The sequence below is a fragment of the Larus michahellis genome, chromosome 1 (assembly GCF_964199755.1).
Source record: "Larus michahellis chromosome 1, bLarMic1.1, whole genome shotgun sequence".
Lineage (NCBI taxonomy): Eukaryota > Metazoa > Chordata > Aves > Charadriiformes > Laridae > Larus > Larus michahellis.
In genome coordinates this window covers 152,141,947-152,168,430 of record NC_133896.1, presented here as the reverse complement: position 1 = coordinate 152,168,430, position 26,484 = coordinate 152,141,947, and the positions used below count along the sequence as shown (strand labels likewise).

Genomic DNA, 26,484 nt, shown 5'->3' with positions numbered 1-26,484 from the left:
CGCGGATCACACAGTGTTTACTAAACTGCAGCTGAGTACAGAACTTTGCCTGCTAAATATTCCCACTGGCAGCTGGAAACCAGTCCTCATGGTCATCTTCCAAATCCCAGTTAATAATTACTGCTGGCTGTGCTAAGTAGCGCGCGCTGCAGCATCAGTCCCTTTCACAGAGCCGGGAAGTTCATAGATCACATAACAACAGGCTGAGCTTGATAAAGTGAAGCTTGGGTCGTTTTCCATAATCAACAATCCCTACTAAGAGGGATCTTTGCCCAAATTATGTGATTTAACTCACAGTGACTGGGGGGGGGGTGGGGGGGTGGTCTTTAATCCAAATGAGGAGCGTGTGAGGTTTAGCTGCTTGCCACCGCAATGGTTATAAAGAAATTGTTTAATATTTGCTGTTGATCGTAAGCGGAATGCGACTGAGGGAAAGCACGCTGGTCATGTTTTAATGGCAGTCTGGGTTCCTGAAAATGCCAAACGCAGTGCCAGTGGATTGCCGACGCAAGGTGCTGCGGCAGCAACCAGCCGTGCAGGTTCACAAACGATCCTACCGCCCAAACAGCTCAACCGCAAGCAGCGCCCGATTATTTCTTAAATGAGAAGGAAAAAAAAAACACAAAAACAAACCAACAAAAAAAAAAAAAAGAAAAGAAAAGAAAACAAGCTGTAAAAATTAAGATTCTGACTTTTCAGTTGAGATACGAAGTCTGAGGCGCTGGCACTCAAACATCAAAGCAGGTAGCTGCGGGCTCACGCTCTGCGCTGTGATCGAGAAGGAAACAGGAAAGCAGAGCGCCCCCTCCCCCCCCCCCCCCCGCAGCCGAAGCCGGGGCACCCTTTCCTCCCCGCCGGCCCTCGTGAGACACAGACCCACGGGTGGGTCGGTGGGGGTGCGGCACCCGTGGGGCACATGCCGAGTGCGCCTGCAGGAGCTGGGGGGACCCGGCGGCCGGACCCGCCGTAAGGAGCCGGGTGCCGTCGGGCACCGGGCTGCTGCACCCCCGGGTGCGGTGCCGGGGGGCACGGGGGACGCCAAGATCCCGGGGTGCCGTGGAAACCTCAATGCGCGGGGCTCGGGGCGCCATGGGACCCCCCGAGAAGAAGAACCGGGACCCCACTCCCCGTCCCTCCGCTCGTTTCCCCCCACCCCTGCCGTAACCCCCCGGCAGCAGAGCGCGCAACGGCGCGGATGGCGGCAGCCGCCGCACAAAGCCCCCGGCTCGGCGGGAAAGGGCGGCCCCGCACCCGGGCTCCGCCTTCCGCCCCTCCCCGGTGGCCGGGCCCGCACGGAGGGAGCCGGAGCCGAAGCCGAAGCCGGCGCCGCGCAGCCCGCGGGGGGCGATGTGACCCGGGCGGGCGGGGAGCTGTGCGGCGCGGCGCGGAGCGGCGGGGGGCAGGCGGTCTCGGGGGGCGGGAGGGGGGAGAAGAGACTCGGAGCCGGGGAAAGATGTGGCTGAAGCCCGAGGAGGTGCTGCTGAAAAACGCCCTCAAGCTGTGGGTCACGCAGAAGAGCAGCGGCTACTTCATCCTGCAGCGGCGTCGGGGGCACGGAGACGGCGGCGGCCGCTTCACGGGTACCTGGCGGGGCGGGGGGGGGGCTCGGCGGGGCGCCGCGACGGGGCGGGCGGCGGGTCGTCTCTGTGTGTATCTCCCCCCTCCTCCGCTCTGCCCCGCGGGAACTTGGCCGCGCCGGGGGGGACCCGGGAGGCGGGAGCGGCCTCTTTGTTCGGGCCGCGGCGGGAGCCCCTCGCCAGTACGGCTCGGTACTGCCCGGCTGGGAACGGCCCGGCCCGGCCCGAGGGACAGCGCGGAGCCCAGCGGCCGGGGGTCGCCGCCGGCCCGGGGCATCGCGGCTCCCCCGCCGCGGGCGGTGCGGAGCTGCCGCCGGCCGGGCCGGAGTGTCCTCCACCCCCCCCCGAGTCGCTTCGGGAGCAGCTCCGTGCTTCTGTACCCTTGAGACACTTTTATTTCCCCGCTCCGTCCCTTCCCGGTGGCTTTCTTGATCGGGGCTCAGGGCAAGCTCGGAGCCCGTAAGCCGCCGTGCGGAGTGGCCGCGCCTGGGGGGAGCCGCCGGGGCATCGGGGGGCTGCAGCCCGCGGGGACCCGGACGGGGACCGGGCGGAGGTTGCTGTGCCGGGCGGTGGGGGGTGGAGGGATGCCGGGGGGCTGCTGGTGGCACCTCGGCTGGGCTGTCCTCCTCCTCCTCCCCCCCCCCCCCCCCGACGGGCTGCGACCTGCGCTGGGGCTCCCCCCCCCCCCCATTTATATAATGGGAGTTGTATAGATACGTATAGGACTTCTGACTTTTGGCCGATACGTACATTTCGGGGCGGGGGGTTGTTCATTTAGTGTGGTGGAAAAGTGGATTCTGATTTATTTTTTGCTTTAATTACGCTACGGCTTATGTGGCTGTGGATGAGGCACGCTGTATCCATGTGGCACTCGAGGTACGAGTAGTGAGGGCTGCATGTGAAGGAGGAGGATCACGCTCTTCCCTCGCCACAGCATAGATCTGGGAATAACTCCAGCGAGAACATGGTGTTAGGCTGCGACGACGTTGTAGAGTCACCGAGTAAGGAATTTGGGCCAAGCTTTTGGTTCAAAGACATCAGCAACTGAATTTGAACACACAATTTGGAGAAATAATACAGTTAACAGCATGATTCTTACTTAAAAGCAGTTGAGGCTGATTTGTGCCATTTAAAAATCAGAATTTTTGATGGTGACTTATGTATTTGAAAGGATGGTTTTCACATCTGTTTTCAAAGTCAGTATTTTCTATGCAGTTTAAGAAGCTACGTTACCATATTTGATATTTATTTTATTAAAACCTTTTGCTCTGAACCGTTGACCATTGCCACTCGGTAATACTGCTTTCTGCATTATTCCTTTTTTTTTTTTTTTTTTTTTTTAAAATCAGAGCTTGTCCTAGCTGTGGAGTCATAAAGATCACAAAACTTAATTGTGACTTGGTAGATCAGTGTATTAGTAATGAAATGCTAGCCCTGGTAAGGTTAATGGAAGTTTTGCCAGCGAGTTTAAAGAAACCTTTACTCTCATATTTTCCCCAGCCTCCTGCGTGGAAGTCATAGGCCACTCTTTTGTGATTGTAAGGACGATGTGGATTAATTTTCAGAGTTAAAAATAGCTGTTTACAGCTGCTTGATTTAGGTCCAGGACAATCATGAGGTTCAGATCCATGAATGTTAACTCCTCGTGCCTGAGCTTTTCACGGCAGAAATTTGCAAGCTTAAACCAAACAAACTGCTTTTCTCTCTAGTTAAGTTTCAGGTGAATCATTCTGCTGAATCTACAGCGCACGGGCTTGCACAGATCTCTTCTGGCTGGCAAAAGGAAAGCCGCTCCTGTCTCAGACAGCATTTTCCAAGGGAACTATGAATTCTGACAGTCTCTTAAACCATTTGGAAATGTTTGTATTTAAAAGGGCTTAGAAATTAGAGCCCTGTAACCCAAAAGGAAGTGTGCGGGAGTGTTAAGCGTAGCTGGAGTTAGACGGATAGCTTAAATTTTTTTCCACAGTTTTCAGTTGGGACAAGCGAAATGGAGACCTGTACCAAGGAACAGTTGGGCTTTGCTGGTAGCTGTTTGCTTTCGGTACAAAGCTTACCTCCTGATTCCCGCTTTACATGTCTATAGAGGCACTTTATTAGTACCTGCTTTTTCCAAAGTGACAGATACAAAGGGCAGTTAAGCACAACCATATTTCAGAGTATGGTCCACTAAGTAAGTTAGCAGATTTTGTTTGTTTTACTGGGGAAGCAAAGCTTAAGTGAGAACAATATCCATATCTGTTTTCTTTTCCCTTTAGTAACTTGAGCCCTGGCCAACTGCATTTAAGTTTGATGGAAAGGTAGACGTTTCAGAGGTGGGAAGATCCTGTACATGAAAGCAGGTGCCGTGGTAAAGGAGAATCTCATAGCTGCCCCTCCGGTGAGGAGGAGGAGGCTGTGTCTCCTCAGGCTGCGTTAGCCCCAGGTGGGGTCAGCGGAACAAAAACCCCCCGGGAGACGAGATTTCATAAGTAAAGAGTGTAGAGGGGGCAGTGGACCACCCATGACATAATATGCTTTAAAAAGGGTGGAAGGGTGCGACGCCTGAGCTGCCTTTGTGTGTTACTACAGCATGGCATGTGCACCGAACCTACGTGAGGACGTCTGTTTTATGGCCCTGTTCTCATATTTGCGTGTCTCATTTTTTTTCTTCTAGGACACTTTTCTCTCCTTACCAGGGCATTTTATCCATTTCGTAAGAGTGAGTTAGCACAGCTGGAGGGTATATTTTACGTGGATTTGGTTCCTGACGGATGAACTAGAGAAGATCGCTCACACGAAAGCGCTCTTCTTCCGTATCTACGTTTCTTTCTTTGAGTGCTGTGTTTCAGTCAGACTCTGAGCAGATGTTTTTTAGGAGAGAGATTATATTTACTGCTGTTATTTAATTTGCGTCCTAGGGCAGTTACTGAATGCACGCTGGGCTTGCAAACAGCGGGTGCAAAAAATGATGGAGGCTGGGTTTAACTCTTCATCACCTGACCGGGGTCATTCTGGTTGCCAACTTTCTGAAGGATATGCTTCTCAAGTAAAAGTTTAACTTGCCACTTTACCTGGGTCTCTGCTTGAGAGCTCTGTTGGATCAGAGACTTATGAAGGAAATTGATAATGTTTTAGAAATACTTTACAGAAACTGAATTATAATTTTTTTAACTAATAACAAATTTTAAAGCTCATTTTAAGGTATGGATTTTTAAAAATCACTTAGCTCAGCAATTTCTGTTGGTTCTGGCTTTTTTTTTTTTTTCCCCCTAATTGGAGACCTCTTTAGCTATCCCTTCAAAAAGGCTTGTGAGGTAGCCATCATTAACAGGTCAGGGTTGGTTGGATTTGGTACTTGCTGATATCTTTGGCTCTGAGGTTACATATCAGTGATAAGCTTGAGGTGCCACCAGTAGTCAAAAATACTGTCAAATCCCTTACAGTAGAATAGCGCAAGATGGTTTGGCCTGTAAGCGAATCGCTACTTTAATTTTTATTAGGGGATGTTGAAAGCTTCAGCCACCTTCCTGTTTGATTAGATTAGTTTTGTGCGTTTTGACAGCAAAACTGCTTGTTCTGGGAGGTGTTGGGAATGATTTCATCACGGGTGCTTGGACTTGAGAGTAGCTTTTCCCTCCTCCCAAGCAGCTAGCTTTGCAGCTGCTGTTTACGCAGTACTTCACATTGCACGCTCTTAGTATATAAAAACCCACTTAGGACTCTTTTAAATACTTGTGAGTTTTCCTTTTTATAAATAAGATTAAATAACACTTCAAAAGGAACTCTTGTTTCAAGCAGCTTTTTGTCTTTACTTTTTGAGATACAGTGCTTCCTTAACTTCTTGCTTGAAGTAGATCAATAAAAGATTATGTTTTGTTCCCGTTTTACCTGTGTTTTTAATTTAGTTATGATATTTCCCCCTACTACTCTTACAGCCTCCATTTTCAGCTCGGGGCACTTTCCAAGCTGGATGTGGTCTTACATCATTTGCAATTCGCAGAGGATGAACATTTTCAAAATAAATTAATTTCTCCTTCAGCTCAGGTAAACCTTTACAGTTCACAACTTTCAATATAAGATAATACACTGGCAAAAAGAAGCATCTTCTCTATACGAATCTGAGTCTTATTATTCCGTTAATAAAACTAAGTGTGGTAGGCATGATAAATATCCTTCCTTGAGCTATATGCCAGTAGTTGAAGTAAACCCCCATCTTAGGATTTTATGTTTTCTTTTCCATAGAATTCTTGCAGGGTGATAGCTTTTGAACTGCTGTATGGAGCGCCTCTTGGTTGTGAATGGAGATTTGACTAGTTACATGAGAAGAGCTCTCTTCCTAATTTTCCCCTTGCCTGGATTTTATTTTTTGACGGATACAGGAAAATAGCTATTGATAGACTCTGTCCCTTCTCTGGAAATGAAAAAACAAAAGATCTTTTGCTGTTTTTTCATGCTTTCCAGTCCAAACAGCACTGTAATCATTGTAAATACATCACCAGTAGGTAGCCCTTTGCACCTCCCAAGGTCTGGGCAAATAATTTCGTAATAGAGTCTACTTCAGAGAAAGGAGCAAGGGGACCACAGAGGTTGAGGGTTCCCACTGCTCAGACGGGGAATCCATATAGATTGCCCCTGTTCATTACACTGTGGCAGGAGAGGGTCAAAAATATGGTGAAGACTTGGATTTTTAGTAGAGAATGCAAATGAGTATCCCCATAAACTTCTTTACCTTTTGGAGGGGTGAAAAGCAAAATGACTAGTGTATTAAAAGATCTGTCCCAATACAATCTTCAAAACAGCTTGCCTTTTTGTCTTAAAATACGTCCAAGATAACCAGAACAAGTTACTGATAAAGGCTCAATCTGAGCTCTAATATAAAAAAAAAAAAAGAAAAAGAAGCAGCTTTTATTTTAAATGCAGCAGACTGATGAGAGGAGCACACCCCAATAAGGATGTTAATAAAAGATATTGGTAGTTCTCGCTGTCTGTATTCATGGTTTTGTTTTCTTAAGGAAGAGCTCTCTCTGAAGCCTTGCACAAGGAGAGGGGGAAATCCAAATACCTTACTGAAAGCTTGGACTCTTGTCAAAATGTTATCTAGCCTTGCCCACAGCTGGAATTCAGATCAGCAGGTTCCCCCCCCCCCTTTTTTTTTTCACCTTCCTTATTTTACTGTAACATTTTTTTAAGGAGAATGCATGCTTATAAGCTCTTTCCTGAGAGGGTGACTTCTCCGTCAGAGCGCTTGGCTGGGAGGCATGAGCTGGAAGGAGGGATAGGAGCGGGAGGGCTAGGCTCCTACCTGCAAAGCCCGGCACCCCAATTCCTGACCCCCCAGCTTTCTGAGCTCTGCGTGCTGCTGGGGCTCCCTCTGCTTGCCTTTATGGGGTGGGTTTCCTGCTTCTAAGGCACAGCTGAGGTGGGTAAGGCAAAATGCGGGTGCTTGCGTTGAAATGCTGATGTGTTAAATACTGGTATTAAAGGAGAGGATGTGCCTATGGATGGAGAGAGGGGTCTGGGTTTTGTCCGCTTAGAGACTGACCGACCACCAGCTTGCGCAAAACTAATCCAGTGAACAGCTACGATGGCTTTCTAATTTCTGTGTTGTGGAGGCCAAACAGCACAGAAAAAAGCAGGACAATCACAGCGTGGTTTGGGTTGGAAGGGGCCTTAAAGATCACCTAGTTCCAACCCCCTGCCCTGGGCAGGGACACCTCCCACTAGACCAGGCTGCTCAAAGCCCCATCCAGCCTGGCCTTGGACACTTCCAGGGATGGGGCAGCCACAACTTCCCTGGGCAACCTGTTCCAGTGTCTCACCACCTGCATCATAAAAAAGGTCTTCCTTATAAAATAATTGACAATGTCTGTGGTGGCAGGGTTTAAATAACGCTAGATCAGTCTCCTCAGCGTTATTTACAGCACCCACCAAAAATGAGAGAGCCTTTTTTTCTTAATATTGCCCCAAGTAGTGCTCTGAGTAATTTATGGGACTGCAGCAGCAGCTTGTGTCCCACCTTCTCAGCTGTTTTCAGGTGGAAAATGGTTTCAGGTATTTTCACTTGTAACATGAGAATCAAAGCATTTGGCTCTTTGGCCTTCGGGGCTATAAAAATAGGCTCAGCCTGACGGGGACTGATGGCAGAGGACTGAGATAAGCAGCTGTGAGAGCCCTGCCGGGGCAGCGTGCCCGCCTGGGGAAGAAGCCTGTAGGGAAGCAGCAGAGGTGAGGAGAAATAACCGGTGCCCCAGGGCTGCGGCACCGTTTCTGCCATCCCAGGAGAGTGGGTGCATAGTTCAGCTCCTTTCTCTTTCCCCAGAGTGGTCTTTCCCTCCCCGCATGGTGGTCTGATGCTGGAGCAAGATCTCAGCATCACACCCAGGGATACGGGAGTCACGGGGACCACGAGACACTGAACTCCACAGTGAAATGCCCAAACTCCCCTCGTTTCTCATGTCCAGCCTCCGTGGAGCACTGGGACCAAGGAATAACGATTAAACAATTTGTTTCAATTAGTTTCTACATGCCAGATTGAAAAAAAAAAAAATCCAACAAAACCCAATTTACCTATTGGCAGTATTTGATCTGGCAAAGCCCATGTTAGAAGTAACGCAAGGGCTTGAATGTTGCTATTTCCCCGGGTGAATGAATGCTTGGAGCATTAGGTCTTTATGCTGAAATCTAATGTTGTCTGTGCTTATCTTCAAGTGTGGTGAGCCCTTATCATTACAAAGGAAACACAGCCCTCCTACCGCCCTTGGGGGAGTCCTCCTTCATCCGTTTTCTTACGTACTTACCCAAATAAGTTCTGCAATGTATTTTTTGGTGGGGGAAGCCTAATAAGAAATACTCTGTCACGGGTGCGGTATTGTATCAGAACCTGTTTATATAATTTTGCAGAATTCAGTGAAGGCAGTGTGGCTGGTATAAAGCCAAGATGAGCTGCTGTCATTAGTGGCCTTGCATAACTGACGGTGCTCTTACCAGCAAAAACGTGGATTTTAGGGAGGCCTGTGTGAAGTAAGAACCTGTTAAACATCTGAGTTTTGAAGGTCTAGAGAAATCAACGAAAGACCTGTGAAAGACCTAGAGGTGTCCCCAGAGGTTTATGCTGGGGGCCACCACTGGCCAGCAGTAGCTTCATGCTCACTGTCCTGGGCTGAATCCTACCTTGGTGTGGCTCAAAAGCCTCCACCCTAGCCTGTAACACCCGGTGCCTGCGGGATGAGTGGTGCTCTCCGGCTGGGCTCTGGGAGGTGAGGATGAAGGCAGGACCAAGGTGGTCCTCAGTGCATCTCAGCCCTGGGTCTCACCTTGTGTTGCGGTCACCAGTTAGGGCTCCTAGGTGGTGAGGTGGTTGAGGTCATGTAGGAGCCAGATTTGTAACCCCCCCACCCCTCTCTCAGCAGAGACATTGCTGCTATGGAGAGCTTCAGAGATGCTGCACAGAGCCAGGTGAGCAACACCTGCTATTTGGAGTGCCCTTTTGGCAGGCTGAGGTTGTCTGGGTTGGTGTGAAAGCGACCTTTCTGCTGCAGCTAGACAGTGGGGTGGTGGGGGGCCGGGGAGTGGGGACATCCACGTGTCCCTCCCTGTGTTTTGCTGCCTGGTGGTGGGCTGCTCCTTCAGCCAGATTGCTCGCCTCCTCTAGCGCGGCTAATTGCTACCGCCGTGGCTATTGTGAGACTCTAATTGTTTGCAAATCATTGCGAGATGGAGGAAGCCATGTGAAGAAGTGTAATTAGGATTCAGGGTTTGGAGTGTTCTCTGCCTCAGAGAGCCGAGATTAATTCTGCTTTATTGAAGCTGTTAGTTCAATTTCACTGTCCTAAAAAAAACCACCCAACTTTATTTTTATGATCATCTGAATTGTTTGATTTGCTCTTTTCTCCCAATTCACATGCCTGAACAGCTTAGAGTGCCTCTTGCAGCTATTAACTCTCGTTGCGAAACTGCATCTTCTGGGAAGCAACCTGTACTGTGAGCTCCTTCCGCTTCCCGGGAAGAGCTTTGTCCTTTCGGTATAAAGTATTGGTTTCCGGGCTTGTTTTTGTTTCAGCCCCCAGCTTTCTGATGGAGGACCAGAAGTAGCAAGCAGCAGTGAGCTCCTGAGGATGAATCCAGAGGCTTTAAACTTTGTGGCTTTGTAGTGGAGCAGGAGCCTGGCAGGATGCTGGGCTGTGGCTGAAATCACAAATCCATCAATTTGGTGGTTTTGTCTTACAAAAATAAGCTAGTCTGATTGAAAAAAAAAAAAAAAGGTATGAGCATTTAAAACAGGGCTTTGGCATGATTCAGGTGAGCATAGCCCACCAGCTGCCCTTCTGCACAGCCCTGCAGAGCAGCCACCGAGCAGTCCCTGCGGTCCCTAGAGACCGTGCAGTGCCACCACTTTTCTGACCTTCAGAAGTGCCAGGTGCCTGTGTCCGAGAGCAGCCTCAGCTTTGGAGGACCTGAGCATCTTGGCAAACTGGTTTGGGTCTTGTACTGTCGTGGTCCTCTGCCTGTTTCCTTGGAAGGGGAGTGCCTCTTCTATGAGGACAGGCTGAGAGGGTTGGGGCTGTTCAGCCTGGAGAAGAAAAAGGCTCTGGGGAGACTTATAGCACCTTCAGTACCTAAAGGGGGCCTACGGGAAGGATGAGGAGGGACTCTTTGTCAGGGAGTGGAGCAATAGGACGAGGGGTAATGGTTTTAAGCTGGAAGAGGGGACATTTAGATTAGATACTAGGAAAAAATTATTTACTGTGAGGGTGGTGAGACACTGGCACAGGTTGCCCAGAGAAGCTGTGGATGCCCCATCCCTGGAGGTGTTCAAGGCCAGGCTGGATGGGGCTTTGAGCAGCCTGGTCTAGTGGGAGGTGTCCCTGCCCAGGGCAGGGGGTTGGAGCTGGGTGATCTTTAACGTCCCTTCCAACTCTAACCATTCTGTGATTCTGTGATTTGGCAGATATGATTCAGGCAGGCTTTGTTGCACCCCTCTCCAGCTGTGCTGGTCTCAGGTGCAATGGAAACCTCAAGACCAAAGAGAAGTAGAAAGGCAGTTTTGTCTCTGCTTCAAACTTCCCTAGGAGTCGATTTGCTTGTACAGTGGCTGAAGCTGTTCCCCAGGATGCTGGAGACACAGGCTGGACTCTGTCTTCTGTGTGACCCCTTTGGTTTTGTGGGAGAGGGAATAAGCACTTGATTTGGGAGGTTCAAGGCTGTGGCACATGGGTGGGCTGAGGTGGCTCCTCATGGGCATCTGGCCAGCTGTTCCCCAAGTTTTAAAAGTGCCATCAGAATTTCTTATCAACTAATTGCAGATACCACATGTTACTGCTTCTTTGAACTACATTGACCTTCACTCCCCGCTTTATGAGTTTATGAGTTTGTGTTAAACAACAGATCCTGGCTGTGGGTACCAGATGTCTTATTTAAAAACAAAGTAAAACTATAAGGGTAACATTGCTCAGTATTGTGGTGCTGCACCCTTCCTTGTCACTTAGTTTTAGATTTAACTCTGATTTTCTTTTTTTTTATTTTCTCCCCAAAAAAGCAGTAGCAGCTTTGGCCTTTTGCCTTTTTTGTTTAATTTTTTGAGGATTTTATTAATTTATGGGTCCCAGACTCCTAAGCGATCACTGCAAGTCCCTCTGCCTTGCAGCGTGGCTTAGCTGCTGAAGTGACCACCCCATTTATGGGAAGGCATTTGAGTAGTTCTGAAAATTTTCCCTTTAAGGCCTTTAAAATATGATGGAGGTAGGCAGAAATCGTCTTGCTCTATGTAGAGTGTGCCTTAATTCACGTGCTGTTGAGCCAGGAATAATTGTTAGTGCCTTGGACTGTCTCGTGAGTATTGTCCTAAAAGATGGAAATAATAGGTAGTTTTTCAGTTCCAGTTTTTAGTTGGAGTTCAGCTTTAATCATCCACTGTCCAGTGTCCCAGAAGTTTAAAAGAATTTTTAAGATACCATGTGGATAATTAACACTGGTCCGCGAAAGGAGCCTGCATTCTTTAGTTTGAAAGATAACGCTATGTTTAGTAGAAATTGGTGTTAGATTAACTTATTGTAAACACATTCCTTTTTCTAAATCAGTTGTGAACATGACACAGGCTAGCTTGTAATGGGATCTTTTATCTTTCTAGGGAAGTATAAGGAAATGTGTTTAAAGATGAAGAGCGGTGCACTTGCGATAGTTCATTTGAGAACCCGATCGTTACGAAATACCCTTGACGACTTTTTATTTTTCTGTGAAGAAATGCTCAACATGTGCATTGTGCGCGATGTCCTGTTTGCGTCCCATTTGGTTACAGACTGACCTCTGTAAAAGGGAGACGCTCCCTACCTGTTGCAGAATTCAAAGTGGTGCCTTGCTAATTTCTATACTTGAGTTTATTTGTATCTGTAATACACATGTACATTTGATAAAAAGCAGTTTGCAATTAGAAGTGCAGCACTCCTGTTTTACTTTGAGGTGTTCCAATTTCCAGTACTGAAGCAATACAACATGCACAAAAGTAGATGTTTCAGTGAAATTAAAACTACCGAGTAAGGTGTGGGATTTGTAGCGAGTTTTCCAGATTTGTTTTATAGACTTAATTCTGAAAAAATACAGGTAGATGTTCCCTCTATCTGAAATCCACCTTATAGCTAAAGTAATCAGATTTATTGAGGAGAAGCATACAATTTCAGTAGAAGTGTGTCCTTTTCCACTTCTTCTGGCCTCTCCTCCATATTTGTCAGAAGTATGCATTACACCTGAAACTTGCATATGAATTTTAGCCTGGAAATACTCTTTCTGCATGAAGAAACTTGTACCTTCTGCGATGTTCTGTCAGCGGTATTTAGCAGAAGGCTTTGCAAACCTACGTCTGCAACTTGCCTTAGTGCAGTTACTGTACAGTTAACCACTTTTCTGAAATACTTCTGTGTCTTGGGAGGTCAAAAAGTGGATGAGAGGTTGGTGAAGTGGCTTCTTGAAGGGAAAGAGGTACTCTGAATTTTAAGTTCCCCAAAAAAATCCTGTCCCACATAGAGTAAAAACCAAAAATGAAACACAAAACGATTGGAATTTTGGGAAGGAAACGAGTGTAGCAGTTCTCTCTTTCCCCCCTCTGCTTCTGTTTCCTTTTAATTTTTGGCTGTCCTGTAGGTATAAATGGTTTCACCGTTGCCTGTGATAGAGAAGAGGCCTGCTGCATCCTGACTGAAGTTGTGCTAATGCATCAACATGTGAGCAACAGACCCTTGATGTAATTTATACGTACCTGAGAGCCAGCGACCCTTTTATTTTGTAAGCAGACCCTATTTTGTAAGAGCCCCTTCCATGGAACAACCTTTTAGGGTGTTTTATTAGAAAGTTGCTTGCTTGCAAGCTAGCTATCTTTCAAAGCGTGTTTCAAAATCAGTGTACTATGTAAAGTTTCTTGTTTGTTTGTTCGTTCGTGGATTTTTGTTTATTTTTCGATACTTGAGTGAGAAGTGCAACACAAAGGTTATGATTCGAAAGTTACCCCAAATGAGTATGAGGCAACTCACACTGGAAAAAAATTGCCTCTAGTTTTAGTAATTTTCACGCTACTTCGGTTTCAACTAAATTATCATGTTAGGCCTGGGTATATTTATTAGTGTTGAATTCTTTTCATGCTCCCGCAAATACGTTCTGAGTAATTATCTTCCCCCCCTCCCCCCCCCCCCCCAGCTCTTTGCCTCTGTTAGTCTCCTTTGTTTTTCGGCATTTCAGCATCAACTTCATGTGCAGCTGAGCCACTGGAGAAGCAGAGGTGCTAAACCACAGTCCCAGGGCCCTGCCGAACAAGGTTGCCGCTTTGTGTTTGGCAGGCTTGGCTTTAGTGGTACTTGGTTTTATGTCACCCCCACCGCTGTCCTTGTGTCCCTTCCGGAGCACCATGCCCCCCACTCCCAGCAGAGGCCAGGATGCCCATGTTCTTTTTTTCCTTTTCTTCTTCTCTTTGCTTCTTAGTTCTGGCTCCTCTTTCTCTTTGTCATCCTTAGTTAATATTTTAGCTCTGGGTAGTGATTTCTTTCCTTTGCGCAGCTGAAGGAGGGAACTTTTTCTTTTTTAATGGTTGGTAAGCAAAATGGAAATTTTAAGCAGAAGTAAGCAGTGAGAAGAGGAATTGGTTTTTCTGGTCAGTTATTCAGGAACAGAAAAAGGAATTAATTTTGCGCAGGCTAAGAAGTAAAAGCAAGGTTTTGCAGCTACTTGTGTGCTTTCATGCGTTTTTTTCATGATTTCTGAAAAAAAGTATTTCACAAATCCAACGTTCATTAAGCGTTCTCTTGGGATTTTGGTAGCACTTACTATTAGTTGACTTTTTTCCATGACTTTAGTGAAATGAAAAAAGAAATCTTTCTTCTAGATCTATCATCAGGGGAAAACGCGCACAGCACTTCATAAGTTTCTTCTTCTTTTTCTTTCTTGTAATGTCTCAAGTCTTTTGAAATTTGAAAGTTAAACCCTACTTTTGTTCCCTGCATCATTTGATGCTACTTACTGGCTTTAATCCAGCTGTTTTGAAGACCGCACACTGAAGTCGACGCTCTGTTTTCTATAAGCATGGATAATTTGCCTCCTTTTATACTGGGATGAATTTTTGTGTCTTTTTCTTGCAGTTGCAGGACAGCAGTGAACATTTTCTGATACTATATGTAGTATTGGTCTCCAAATTCAGGTCTCCATTTTAAACAGATGTGTGTAATACCTTGATATGTGTTTAGCTGAGAAGCAAACTGGTGATGAATAATACCTCACCGTACAGTTTTCACAGAATCACAGCATGGTAGGGGTTGGAAGGGACCTCTGGAGATCATCTAGTCTAACCCCCTGCCAAAGCAGGATCACCTACAGCAGGTTGCACAGGAATGTGTCCAGGTGGGTTTTGAATGTCTCCAGAGTTGGAGACTCCACCACCTCTCTGGGCAGCCTGTGCCAGTGCTCTGCCACCCTCAAGGTAAAGAAGTTCCTCCTCATGTTTAGGTGGAACTCCCTATGTTCAAGTTTGTGCCCGTTACCTCTAGTCCTGTCACTGGGCACCACTGAAAAGAGCCTGGCCCCATCCTCCTGACACCCACCCTTTCAGTATTTATAAGTGTTGATAAGGTCACCCCTCAGTCATCTTTTTTCCAGACTAAAAAGACCAAAATCCCTCAGCCTTTCTTCATAAGAGAGGTATTCCAGTCCTCAATCTAGACTGGTCAGTCCAGTCCTCAATCCAGTCCAATCTTGGTAGCCATACTGTGTCAAACTTCTGCTTGGCTTTGAAGGCATCATCAACTGTGTGTGTGAATGCGAGGAGGAAGTATTTGATGTAATTTTCTTCACCCTCAGAAGGTTTTTGATGCTGTTCCATGTGAGCTTCTTACACCTCTTAGACCAGAAAGTGGTTACACTGCTGCTTTGTTGTGCTGTACTCAAATTAATTAGCCGTGGTTTGTTGTCCAAGAGAGAAGGCATTTCAGATGAGGATTTTGTAGGTCTCATTTAATTGTTTCCATTAATCACTTAGGTGATGGACTGGAGAATGCAATTATAAAAACTGCATGGGGTGCCAAGGGCTGGCAAAACTTTTGGAGGCTGAGAATAGTTCCTTTTATGTTGGGTTAGTGGCGAAGGAACAAAAATACAACAGGTTGGAAAAATTAAATGTCCAAAGGGAAAATGTAGTATTACTGAAAACATCCTAAATACTCCAGTGGCTTAAGCAAACATGGTGAAGCCATTCCTGGCTGTCTGCCATCCCTCTCCGTAGGAGGTTGTGTCTCCGCAGGACATAAAGTATAGGGGAACTGGATATAAAGCTGCTCACTCCCAAATTGCTATTTGGAGGTGACATAAACCAAGCCTGAGTTACTTTAATATGCCAACTTGCAAATCATGGCATTTGAGTAACTTTTTCATGGATAGCTTGGTTCTTCTGCCTGCCGGGGGGAGGTAACGGGAAGGGCCAGCAGCTCCAGCTGGCCTCCAGACTGTAAAGTCTTTTTTGGGGGCAGCAATTGCTCTGGCTCTCCAAAATGAGTTTGCCTGTATTTATGTCAGGTGCCGATTTACAGCGGGATAGCGCTGCAAGCTTTCTTGGATATGGTGGTGTGCACACAAGATACAGGAGGTGATTTTCCACTCTTCTTATGGCTGAGACTTTGCTGGTAGTGAGCATCATGACTGGTTTGGAGAGTCAAAGATTCCAATTTAAGCTCAAGAACAATGAGCTGTTTGAAAAATACGACCCATAAGGACGAGATGAGGCGATTGGGGTTTCTTTAGAAAAAGAGAAGTCATTAAGAGGTCGGCAACTATGATGATACTTTTTCAGTATTAACATCAGAAATGCCTGTGGCCAGTTACTTTCCATGTTCTGGGAAGCAGGATTAATTTCCAGCAAGAAATTTAAGATTGTGGTGTTTGGCGTGCTTGTTTGTTTGTTTGTTTGTTTGCTTTGCTGTAAGAATACTTAATTAAAATAGTGGAAGAGGCTAGATGGGGAAGTTGTCGCATCTTGGTTGTAGGAGGTTTTGAAGAACAGGTTAGACAAACACCACGTACAGCTTAGGTGTATTTACCCAGCGTCAGAGCGGGGCTGGAACAGTAACTTTCCAAGGTGCCCTCAGGTCTTTCCACTTCAATTCTGTGATTATATACATATATATGAGGCAAAACCAGAAATGCAAAGAACTCGATACGCCTTTGATCTTCTAATCTGGTTTGCCTTTTGCATTTTGAGCATCTGCAAATCGCAGCGTAAAATGGGGGAAGAATCGTTATCGTTACATTCTGCGTTTTAATTTTATGGCTTTAGATGTGAAAAGACTTGCACGCTACAGAAGTGAAAGCTGGCGCTAATTCTCTTTTCCTCCCTTTTCTCTTTGCAGGTCGCTTGGTCGGTGCCCTGGACGCTGTGTTAGACTCTAACGCACGCGTCGCTCCCTTTCGAATTTTACTCCAAGTTCCAGGCTCACAGGTTTACTCTGCCATTGCATGTGGTGAGTTATTGAACGGATCAGAAGTTTACTGGGCCGTAGCTATTGGTGAGTCACAGACAAAAAACCCCAAACCGATTCTGAGCATGGTCAGTGTCTGCATGTCCGAGAAGCTCCAGGTAACCCCAGCTAGTAGTGTGTGCGTGGAAAGCTATTGCCTATAGCTTGCTTAACAATCAAATTAACCTCTGGTTGAAATCCTGGATAGAAATTATGAAAAAGTGTTAACTAGGAACATTAAGTTTCTATAGAAAGCTTGTTTAGTTGAGGATGTTTTGTGTTAATTTTCTGTTCTCTTGCAAAGCAGTGTGCATATCTTTTCCTACGGTAGTAATAGTTCCTTACAGCATAAGCGAGTCAGTCTAGGCTTCTACCAGTCTGGTCTTTTGCTTGCTTACTATGAAATGTCTTACCACACTTGGGTTTTATGAAATATAACTGGAACATTTGGCAGATGCTACATGATTTAGAAGGTAAAGTTGTCAGGGGGGAATGTTGAATTGCCTCCTCTGTTGTGCCCTAGTCCCTTTCGCGGTGTTTCTGCAACCTCTGAAGGTCAAGCTCATCTTCAGGAAAGTGATATCGATGTGAATTGCAGCAGCCTTGCCATGGCACAGTAAAGGCCGTCTGAGTGTGCTTGTTCCATTCATCCTATTCTTGCTTGGCCAGTCTGCAGGGCTGTTCTCATCCCTTCTGCTCCAGTCTGAAAAATCCTAGCATTGAAATTTACAGCAGGTTTTCCTTTAGGAATGGTTCCAAGCTGCTCCAGGGGAGGTTTAGACTGGACATTAGGAAGCATTTCTTTACCGAGAGGGTGGTCAAACACTTGAACGGGCTTCCTAGAGATGTCGTTGATGTCCCAGACCTGTCAGTGTTTAAAAGGCATTTGGACAATGCCCTTAATACCACGCTTTAGCTTTTGGTCAGCCCTGAAGTGGTCAGGCAGTGGGACTGGATGATTGTTGTAAGTCCCTTCCAACTGAAAAGGTTCGGATCTGATCTATTCTATTCTATTCTATTCTATTCTATTCTATTCTATTCTATTCTATTCTATTCTATTCTATTCTAATTCTATTCTTTCCTTTCTTATACGGATCAAGCCATGAAATGAATAGTTAATGTAACTGTTGATGTATTGATGGTGTTTGATATAGTAGGACATTAAATGGAAGGGACAATCTATATATTAGCCCCCTTCCTGTGTACAAGCTCATTCAGCATTTATTTCTTGGTTCAGCAGACCCCTGTGCGTGTTCCCCATTAGTACTGGCAATTTTTCCCTGTGCCACATCTGTGTGAAGAAACTTGCGTAAAGTCTGTTTGTGCTATTTTTATTGTGGCTAGGTTTTCTTCATTTTGCAATTGCTCGATGCTTTATATCCCTATCCCCCTCCTTTTTATATTTAAATAATGCCATCTCATGGAGAAATTTAAGAGCTTCATGCTGTTACAGTCTTCTATTGAAGCCAGGTAGCTTTCACTGGAAAAGCAATCTCAGTTTTGCTGTCATGGGCTTCTTGATTTGAAACTATGTAATATTCCTTTCTGGGGCTGATCCTTGCCCTAGCCACACTCTTATTGCCCACAGTTGGGTTTTTTTTAATATTAAAGGAACTACAAATCCAAAACTTGCCTGGTTGGAATCATTAAGGTTTTTGCTGAGATAAACTTATTTGATTAACATTTTCTAAAATTCTCTCTGTTTTTTCTGAATGGATGCTCATCCCCGAGAAAATTAGATTAATAGCAACGGAGTGGAAAGCAGAGGGCTCTGTTTTGTATGCTGCCTGGGTAGGGCACACGCGGTTGCCAGCGTCGCACAGAAATGAAGAGCCGTGGCAGCAGAAGTTGTTTCTGAATAATATCTCTTGCTGTGAAACCCTGACGCGAGTGTCCAGGGGAGAGCTGGCACTGGCAACAGGAGTCAGAGGAACAGCATCACCCAACCCTTTGCTTAGAAAGCTGGAGGACTGTCCCTGTGCAGAAGTGGCCATCACCGCTCACCCAGCTCTGCCCTGTCTGAGTGAGGTGCTTCGCAAAACCACAACGTTAAGGTTGTTTTGTTACTGGGTTTGGAAGGAGCAGCAAGTCGATTTAAGGTTCCTGCCGTATGGCAAGGAGAAGGAGCAGCTCCAGGAGCTCCTTCCAGTTTCCTGGTGTAACTTCATTAGGGGATAGCCATCAAGTCATTAGGCAGTTAATTAAAATGACATTTTTCAATTGTACGTTGGCAGTCATCTGTTCCAGGAGCTGTAGGCTTAAATGATAGGATATGCGTGAGGGTCATATCTGTGTTACAGACTTTTGCAAATCTCCGAGGGCTGCAAGGAATTCTGATCTCTGCCCGGCACAGCTGTTCTGGCAGAGATGCTTTAATCCAGATGGTTAATCACGTTATACCAGTACAGGGGAAAAAAGAAAAAAAAAAAAAGCCTAACCTCATGCCTTGGGGGACTTTCCTTTCAGAAGGCTTGTGGGTAAAACCCAAGTCCCAGTTAAGTGAAGTAGCATTTGGGAGAGGGAGAGCAAAGGGATTGGGGAGAAGTGGGTTTAAAGAAGAGATTATGGGGAGTGAGGCTGTGGTTAGACTCGATATACATTTGGCACAGGCACATGAAGAAGGTGGATAAAAGTGCAATAAAATGCCGTGTGGAGCACGCCAAGAGGAATAAGGAAGAGATTGGCAATGCTTGGGTGAACTCGCAGGACAACTTTAAGCCACGAAATGGAAATTAGTAATAAAGAATGGACCCGAAAAGCCGAGGAGGTGGCCTGACCGAATAAAAGGGGTACAGAGATCTTTTAGTATTTGAGCAGAATCCCTGGAGATACCTGAAGGCAGGCAGGAAAGAATTGCAATAGCCCCCGTGGGAAATAGCTACTGCTAGAGCCCAGGTTCAGAGCAGTCTGAGCAGTGTGGATGCTGCTGTGAAAGGCTTCTTGCTCAAGGCTTATTTCACAAGAGGCAGCCCACCAGCTGTCCTGTACGGTTGGTGTCTTTTAGGTTGCTCAGAAATAGAAATTCAACTCAGCATTTGCTTTGTGCAGCCATTTCAATATAAAAGAACTGTATTCCTAGTGTTCTTAACCATTGATATAATTTGTTTTCTTTACCTAAAGGGCATTTAAGTGTCTCTTCTTTCATATTTTTTTTTTTTATTTAACCTTGATTAATGATATTTATGAAGTTCCATCACAAGACCTTCCGGTCAAGGAAGTTAAAGTTTGGAAAGTTTCCCTGCCAGTTGGCATTCTGCATGGAAAACAGAGCAGAGGAAAGTGGAAAATCCTTAGCTAAATTTATCGTTTTTTTGTTGTGAGGCAACATGATACATCTCTAATGTACACACAAATTTTGAGATAACGGGCCTTCTATTTGAGATTCATTTTATAATTATATTCATCTGTGATTTGCATGGCTTTTATGTCCAACTACTCTCCCTTCTATTACTAGCAAGGCATTGGAAAAAGCAACTTTTTTGCTGCCTTTTCTTTTTCACCTATAACATTTAATCACTGACCAGTAAGAGCTGGAGGAGCCAGATTTTTCCTGATTGCCCTGTGTATTGCCCATCTTGCTTGGACTTTTCTGTCATCGTGTGAGGCATTGACAGTTCTGTTTCAAGCAGAAGGAGCCAAAGCAAATAGCTGCTGACTGAAGTATTATTTCCGGGGTCGGTGTGAACACATTGCATTTAAAACAACAGCAAAACCCTTAAGTAAGCCTTTAAATAAGAAAACTGTAAAGATTTAAAAGTCTTTATTTGTCAAAGATTTTCGGTTGACTATTTCTTCCCCAAACTGCAGAAATGTGCTCTTGTAGACATTTTAGGTGTTGCTGAACCAAACTCCTTTACTTTTTGGTATTTATTATACAGAGTTTTTGAAATTGGATGCCAATTATGACCCTGTAAATCCCTCTCAAAGCGTGTGCATGTGTGTGGGGCGTGTGTGCATATGAAAAAGGAGGATCAGGGACTTTTGGGAACAGGACGTAAATCAAAGGTTTCCAGTGGCCGCTTAAGGAGTGTCATGTCAAAATAAACTCCAGTCCAGCAGCTCAGGATGAAGTTTTGCAGTTTTTTCTGCTTTGACTTTTAATGCAGCATTTGCTGGCTGAGAGCGTTTGAGAAGATAAAACTAAAAGCACTAAAACTAATTCTTTGAAACAATGAGGTTTTTGTTTTTCTCTAACTATACTGCTACGAGTGAGACCTTTTTGACCTGTTTGCTACCAAGAATTTTGAGGTTGAAAGTTCAGTTTCTCAGAATGAGTTTATGAAATAGTGCATTTTATTACTTTTTTTCTTCCTTTCAATTTTATTTTATAGGATGAGTTTGAATACACTACTTTTTGCTTTTCTAGGTGCCACCGCAGAGGAGATAAACCAGCACTGGGAATGGCTGGAACAAAACTTGCTCCATACTTTGTCTGTGTTTGACAATAAAGAAGATATTGTTAGTTTTGTCAAAGGGAAAGTGAAGGTAAGGGAACTGTGTTACTTTCACCCTTCCCTGCCCAATTACATGTGGTTTACTAGAAATAATGTCATGAAGTTGTTGTCATTCATATTTGGATTTTTCCTTGGAAACATCTCAGAACTGAAGTATTTAATTTAGTCTTTATCCCACCCGTCCCTTTCCATCTTTGCTGTTGTTCTCTTCCCTGTGGTGTGCAGCTGAGTTTCTTTAGCATCTGCTTTCAGTTCCTCCGCCTCTCCAAAACATCATGTTAAATATCTTCCCTTCCTATATCTCAGCTTTTCCTCCTTTCTACGTTTCTCCTCCTGTCTTCCGTGTTTTTCCTAACTTTTGCCATCAGTTTCTCCTACCTGTTTCTGCCCATTTCCATCCTCCTGTCCCTGTTGATGGGGCTCAGAGGTGTCAGCAGGTGATAGCCACAGTGCCTGAATCTGCTGACAGCACACCCGTGCGGATGATGACGCAGTCCCCGCGGCGCAGGGACACGCGACAGGCCCTTGTGCAATGTCACCTGTTGTTGTAATGGTCCAGCACGGAAACTGCCGGTGGCATTGCAGGATTAGAACAAGAGGGAATGGCTTCAAGCTGCAACAGGGTAGGTTTAGGCTGGACATTAGGAAAAAATTTTTCACAGAAAGAGTGGTCAGACACTGGAATAGGCTGCCCAGGGAGGTGGTGGAGTCACCATCCCTGGATGTGTTTAAGACTCATTTAGATGCGGTGTTAGGGGGTATGGTGTAAAGGGAAAACTTTGTAGAGTGGGGTTGATGGTTGGACTCGATGATCCCAAGGGTCTTTTCCAACCTAAATGACTCTATGATTCTATTCTATGATTCTGTGTGGGAGTCGTGGCCAGGCGCTGCAGTGATGCTGCTGGCTGGCTTCAGGGTTGCAGAAATGAGCATCCTTTTGGAAGGCTAGAGTTTTAAAAGTAGGGAAATTTGGTGACTGGAGACCAGACTTAAAACTATTATGGTGCTCTATAAATGCCAGAGGTAAAACTTAGAAAGCCTGGTGTCCTTCTAGTAAAATACGTGCTCCAAGAGGAGCTTGGTGATGGCTGGCAGGGGTGCGGGTATGTGGGTAACTGCTGTACCTGAGGTCCTGCAGCAAGCTTTTCTTTGCTGGGAGTTGTAGTGAGGTGCTCATCCCCCCTACACCCACTTTTTTGGTCTGGAAAATTCGTGGGAACATGACGTTTTTGGTGAATTTCAACCCCACTGCTCTCACCTCAGTGGGCTCTGAAGTTGGGGAAGAAGGGAGCGGAGAGGCAAAACATCATCGTGTAAATCTTAGCTTTTATCCTGCTGTCTTAAAAAAACAGCTTTGTTTAGTGCGCGGAAAGGCTCAAATACAATTAATTTCTCTCGATAACGCTGTGGCAGCCTGTTACCTAGCTCAGCATGTATTTAAAATTCTTTAGGTTTCATTAGTTAATGTTAAGTCCAGGTTTTGGACCCTCACCTCTGCTGTAGACTTTTGGCATAATTAGGGCTGCTTGGTAATTGCAAATTATGCCAGGTGATCTAACATACAGATTATTTGTCTAGATGGTGCAATATATACTTAACTCTTTTGATTGTAATACCACTATTAAAATTCTCAACGCTTAATTATATTTACGTAGAAGTTCTTGAAACGATGTTTTTAATAGTTCCAAGCATGTTACAAGGTACTGACGCATCTCACTGCATTGCTTTTTCATAGGACAATAGTACTGGTCAGGACACACAACTGTTACTCTACCTTTGCTCTCTATACACCAAATAACAGCAATCATAAGCCGTAGCAAAACCGTAACTGTATGGTTCTGCCAGACTCATTGAAAAAATTATAATTAAAAAAAGAAAGTCCCCAAAAGTCTTGATTTGGAAGCATTCAAAATGTGTAAGAGATGCAAATACCACAGAAATGTCTCCATTTGTGAAAATTGCCAATAAACTTGAATTTCTTGTGTAAGAAGGGGTTGCATTATTAAAATTTGAATGGGTAGCTTGTGTCAGCTTGCTCGAGTGTGAATGCCGTAGCTGTGTCCTCATATATTATCTCGTTATGGACGCAGGCGCTGATTGCGGAGGAAACGAGCAGCAAGCTCGCCGAGCAGGAGGAAGACCCCGAGAAGTTCCGAGAAGCCCTGGTGAAATTTGAATCCAGATTTAATTTTCCTGAAGCCGAGAAGTTGATCACCTATTATTCCTGTTGCTGTTGGAAAGGAAAAGTTCCTCGGCAAGGCTGGCTTTATTTGAGCATCAATCATCTCTGTTTTTATTCCTTCTTCCTGGGCAAAGAATGTAAGTGTAAACGCGTAAGAAATCTAACGCTGGGGAGAGGTACAAATATAGCTATTTTTAAAAGCAAGAATAGCTAGAATTTTTATGAAAAGCCTAGTTCGCTTCTGAAGTTTATTTTCTGAGCTTTTTGTTGTTCAGCTGAAAGATCCTGTTTAATTTAGCTTTCACTTCAGCCTTTATGTTTATATTTCAGTATGAATCCGGTAATAAAAATGAGACTATAAGAGCATGCAGACACAGCGGCTGTCTGGTGCTTTTTCTCGCCATGGTGATGCAGCCTTAAAATGTAACAGACCTCCCACAGATTCTGAAATAGAGACTTCTAGTGCCAAAAAGGGGAGAGTAGGGATGGGTTCCTCCCCCAGGCGGGGATGCGCAGTGCCGGGCGGCCGGGCAAGGGCTGGTGGGGCCAGGGATGCCGGAGTCCATCTGCCTGCCTGAAAATAGCCCAGGAAACGTAACGGGGCTGTGCCCTGGAGAACCAGGTGAATATTCAGAGTTTTTGAGGGAAAACAACAGCAATTTAGGGATTCCTTCGTGTTTCTGAATAGCAGCGCAGGAAGGTCACCAGAAGTGTGTCCCAGGTTTTTTTAGACCTTCAGGCGGTTCAGCGAGTTGTAAGAGTTGGGTCATGGCTTTCCTCTACAGAGGAAGGTGATAAAAAGCGTCTCAGAATAGATACTATAAGGTAAAAATGAATGTAATAGACATTAGATAGTAAAAAAAAAAATGTAACCATTTAAACTCTATAGCATTTCTCTGTTTAGTAAGGTTGTGCGTGAACTGATAATATTTTAAGTCCTGTTTATCCTGATGGAGCTTCAGCAAGGACAGTAATGTAAACCTATACTCCTATAAATATAGCAAGAATTGTCAGTTATAACAATTAGGAAAAGTTCACCATTACTGTCTGGAATTAATATTGGGATGGCTAGTCAAATAAAACTGTTGATTTAAAAATGAAGTACATTAATGTGAAGATAAGAAAAATCGTAATTGGTAATTTCTAAGACTTAAAATATACAAAGACATGCTTAGAGTTAGAGGTCGTTTTTTCCCTTATATTATTTCAGGCGGATTATTTTGTCATATCTGCAAAAGGTGTCAGAGTTAGATTTAAAATGCTGGTAAGTTTGTTATTCATTATAAAAACAAAAGTTGAGTTTTCCTGGGAAGGCTAGAATGGAGTCTCTTGATACATACTAGATGTCTCAGTTCTTGTTTAATCCCCTTGTTTTCTGTTTGCTATCAAATAATACCCTTGTCAATTATTTCTTCTTGCTATCATTTCAGGCTTTCTCTCATTAAATCCGAGATACCCAGTCTGCCAAAGCACACAAAGCAAAAATGATACTTACTAATGATAGATAATGGGGGAAGGAGAAGGGAGAGAGAAAAATCCTTCATGTTGTTCCAAAATTTTTGTTTATGCAATACCAGAGATCGTTAAATGATACTGGAAGTACAACATCATGCTGTATTATTTAAGAAGGAATCGCTTCTCATCTCTTTTAATAATAATTCATTATGAAAATGCAGGAACCTCCCCCCTCCCCCCCAAACAACTAGATGTTGGCAGCTTTTCATTTTAACCATGGAAAGTGCACTGTTCATTCAGTGTTGCAGTCAGTTGCGTTACCTTTGTGTTCCGGTGCATTTGGATGGAAATGTGAAAGAAACCCCTGAATTTTCTTTTGGTTAAACAAAACTTCTCTAGCTCAGTGTATTACATTGAATAATCCAGATTTACTAGAGTTCTGCTTGTTATTATTGGAGAAGCTGATGTTGATTATATGCAGAACAAGTACTTCATTGTCTTTTTTTTTTTTAATCTGGTTAATCTGGTAGAGAAAATACTGCTAAGAAATCACATTTATTGCATTCTTCGATACAGCGCAGGGAAAAAACCCAATATATGGGTTGAAATCAAAAGAATTCTTATATGTGTTTTAACTCTATGAAGATCCCCCCAAATTGTAGACTGAAATCTCTTTATAGGCAAAGTGTTAAGTCTTCTGCTCCTGGCAAGACTGTCCCTTTCCCCGTGTTTTATTTTATGTTGAAATGACCTGGAATGCAATTTTGGAACCTGTTTTCAGCTTCTCATAAAATTAACTTATGGCTTATGCGAGCGTAAACTCCATGGAACGTTTTTTCCAGGACAAATCCCCTTTTATCTAAGCCTTGAAGTACTTGCAGAATTTCAGAGGCTTAGGACATCGAATTTCTGGAAAGAGCACGCCAAGGTTTCTTCACAATTTTTAATTAAACTTGTGGTTTTTTCTAAAACTTTGAAGACTTTGTACCTTTCATCAGTAGTTTGGGCCCCTTGTGTCTGCTGTGCTGTTTCTGTAACCAGCACTGTAGAGCCTGTGTGACTCCGGCCTGTGTGAACAATAGTGCCATTGCTACGGCGCTAGTTAATCTTTCTTCCCTTGGCTGTGCCCGTACAGATGATTTTATGACCATTCGCAACACTTTGTGCGTGTTGACGCAGCTGTGCTTTATTTAGGGAGGAAGAAAATGTAATCTGCAATAATCTTGACAGATGTGGTTCATGTAGTACAGAGAACTTGCTGAGGGGTAGCTCCATAGGTAATTAATGATTGTGGATAAGTGTCATATATATATGACAACGTTTGTTATTACTGCTTTTTTATTGCTTTATTGGCATCAGGAGACCAGCTAGGGATGTTAGGGGGTGTAGTCCTGATGTTACTGTCACAGAGAATCCTGGGAAGCTTCCAACAGTTGTTAAATCGAAACTTAATCTCTTTTAAAGTCCTTTCCAGCCTAATTTCTACCCAGAGGTTTGTATGAGAGAGGCAAGTAACATCCTGCAGTGGTTATCTAAAATAACCTGGTTCTGTTTCCATTTGTATTTCTGTGATTCAGCAGTGTTTAAGTATAGAGAACAGTTTTCTATACTTTTTCTTTTCTATAAACAAGTCTGACGGCAGTTTATGTTTAGGGCAAGATTTGCTTGTGCACCTTTTAAGTAAAAAGTAACCAAAACGGGAAGATCCCAATGCCTAGGCAGCTTTTTTTTTTTTTTTTTTTTTTTGGAACACCCTGCTTATAGTAACCCTCAAACTTTATAAAAATGTCTATGTGCGTAAGCTTCCTTTTATACAGGAGTTAGCTGTGTTTTAAAAGTTAAAGTACTGTGCA

The 26,484-nt window shown here is 44.6% G+C and overlaps 1 protein-coding gene across 3 annotated transcripts in view; it reads left to right on the top strand.

Moving 5' to 3' along the window:
• The first annotated feature begins 1,333 nt into the window (after positions 1-1,333).
• Positions 1,334-26,484, top strand: part of TBC1D8 (TBC1 domain family member 8) — a 51,826-nt gene continuing 26,675 nt past the window's right edge. Inside the window, exons 1-4 of one of the 3 annotated variants that reach the window (XM_074609267.1) lie at positions 1,334-1,580; positions 16,433-16,588; positions 20,907-21,025; positions 23,085-23,313. In XM_074609267.1, the coding sequence (XP_074465368.1) occupies positions 1,454-1,580; positions 16,433-16,588; positions 20,907-21,025; positions 23,085-23,313 (631 nt within the window). In that variant the 5' untranslated portion in view covers positions 1,334-1,453. The remainder of the gene's footprint in view (positions 1,581-16,432; positions 16,589-20,906; positions 21,026-23,084; positions 23,314-26,484) is intronic. The other 2 variants (XM_074609246.1, XM_074609257.1) reach the window with 2 other exon arrangements.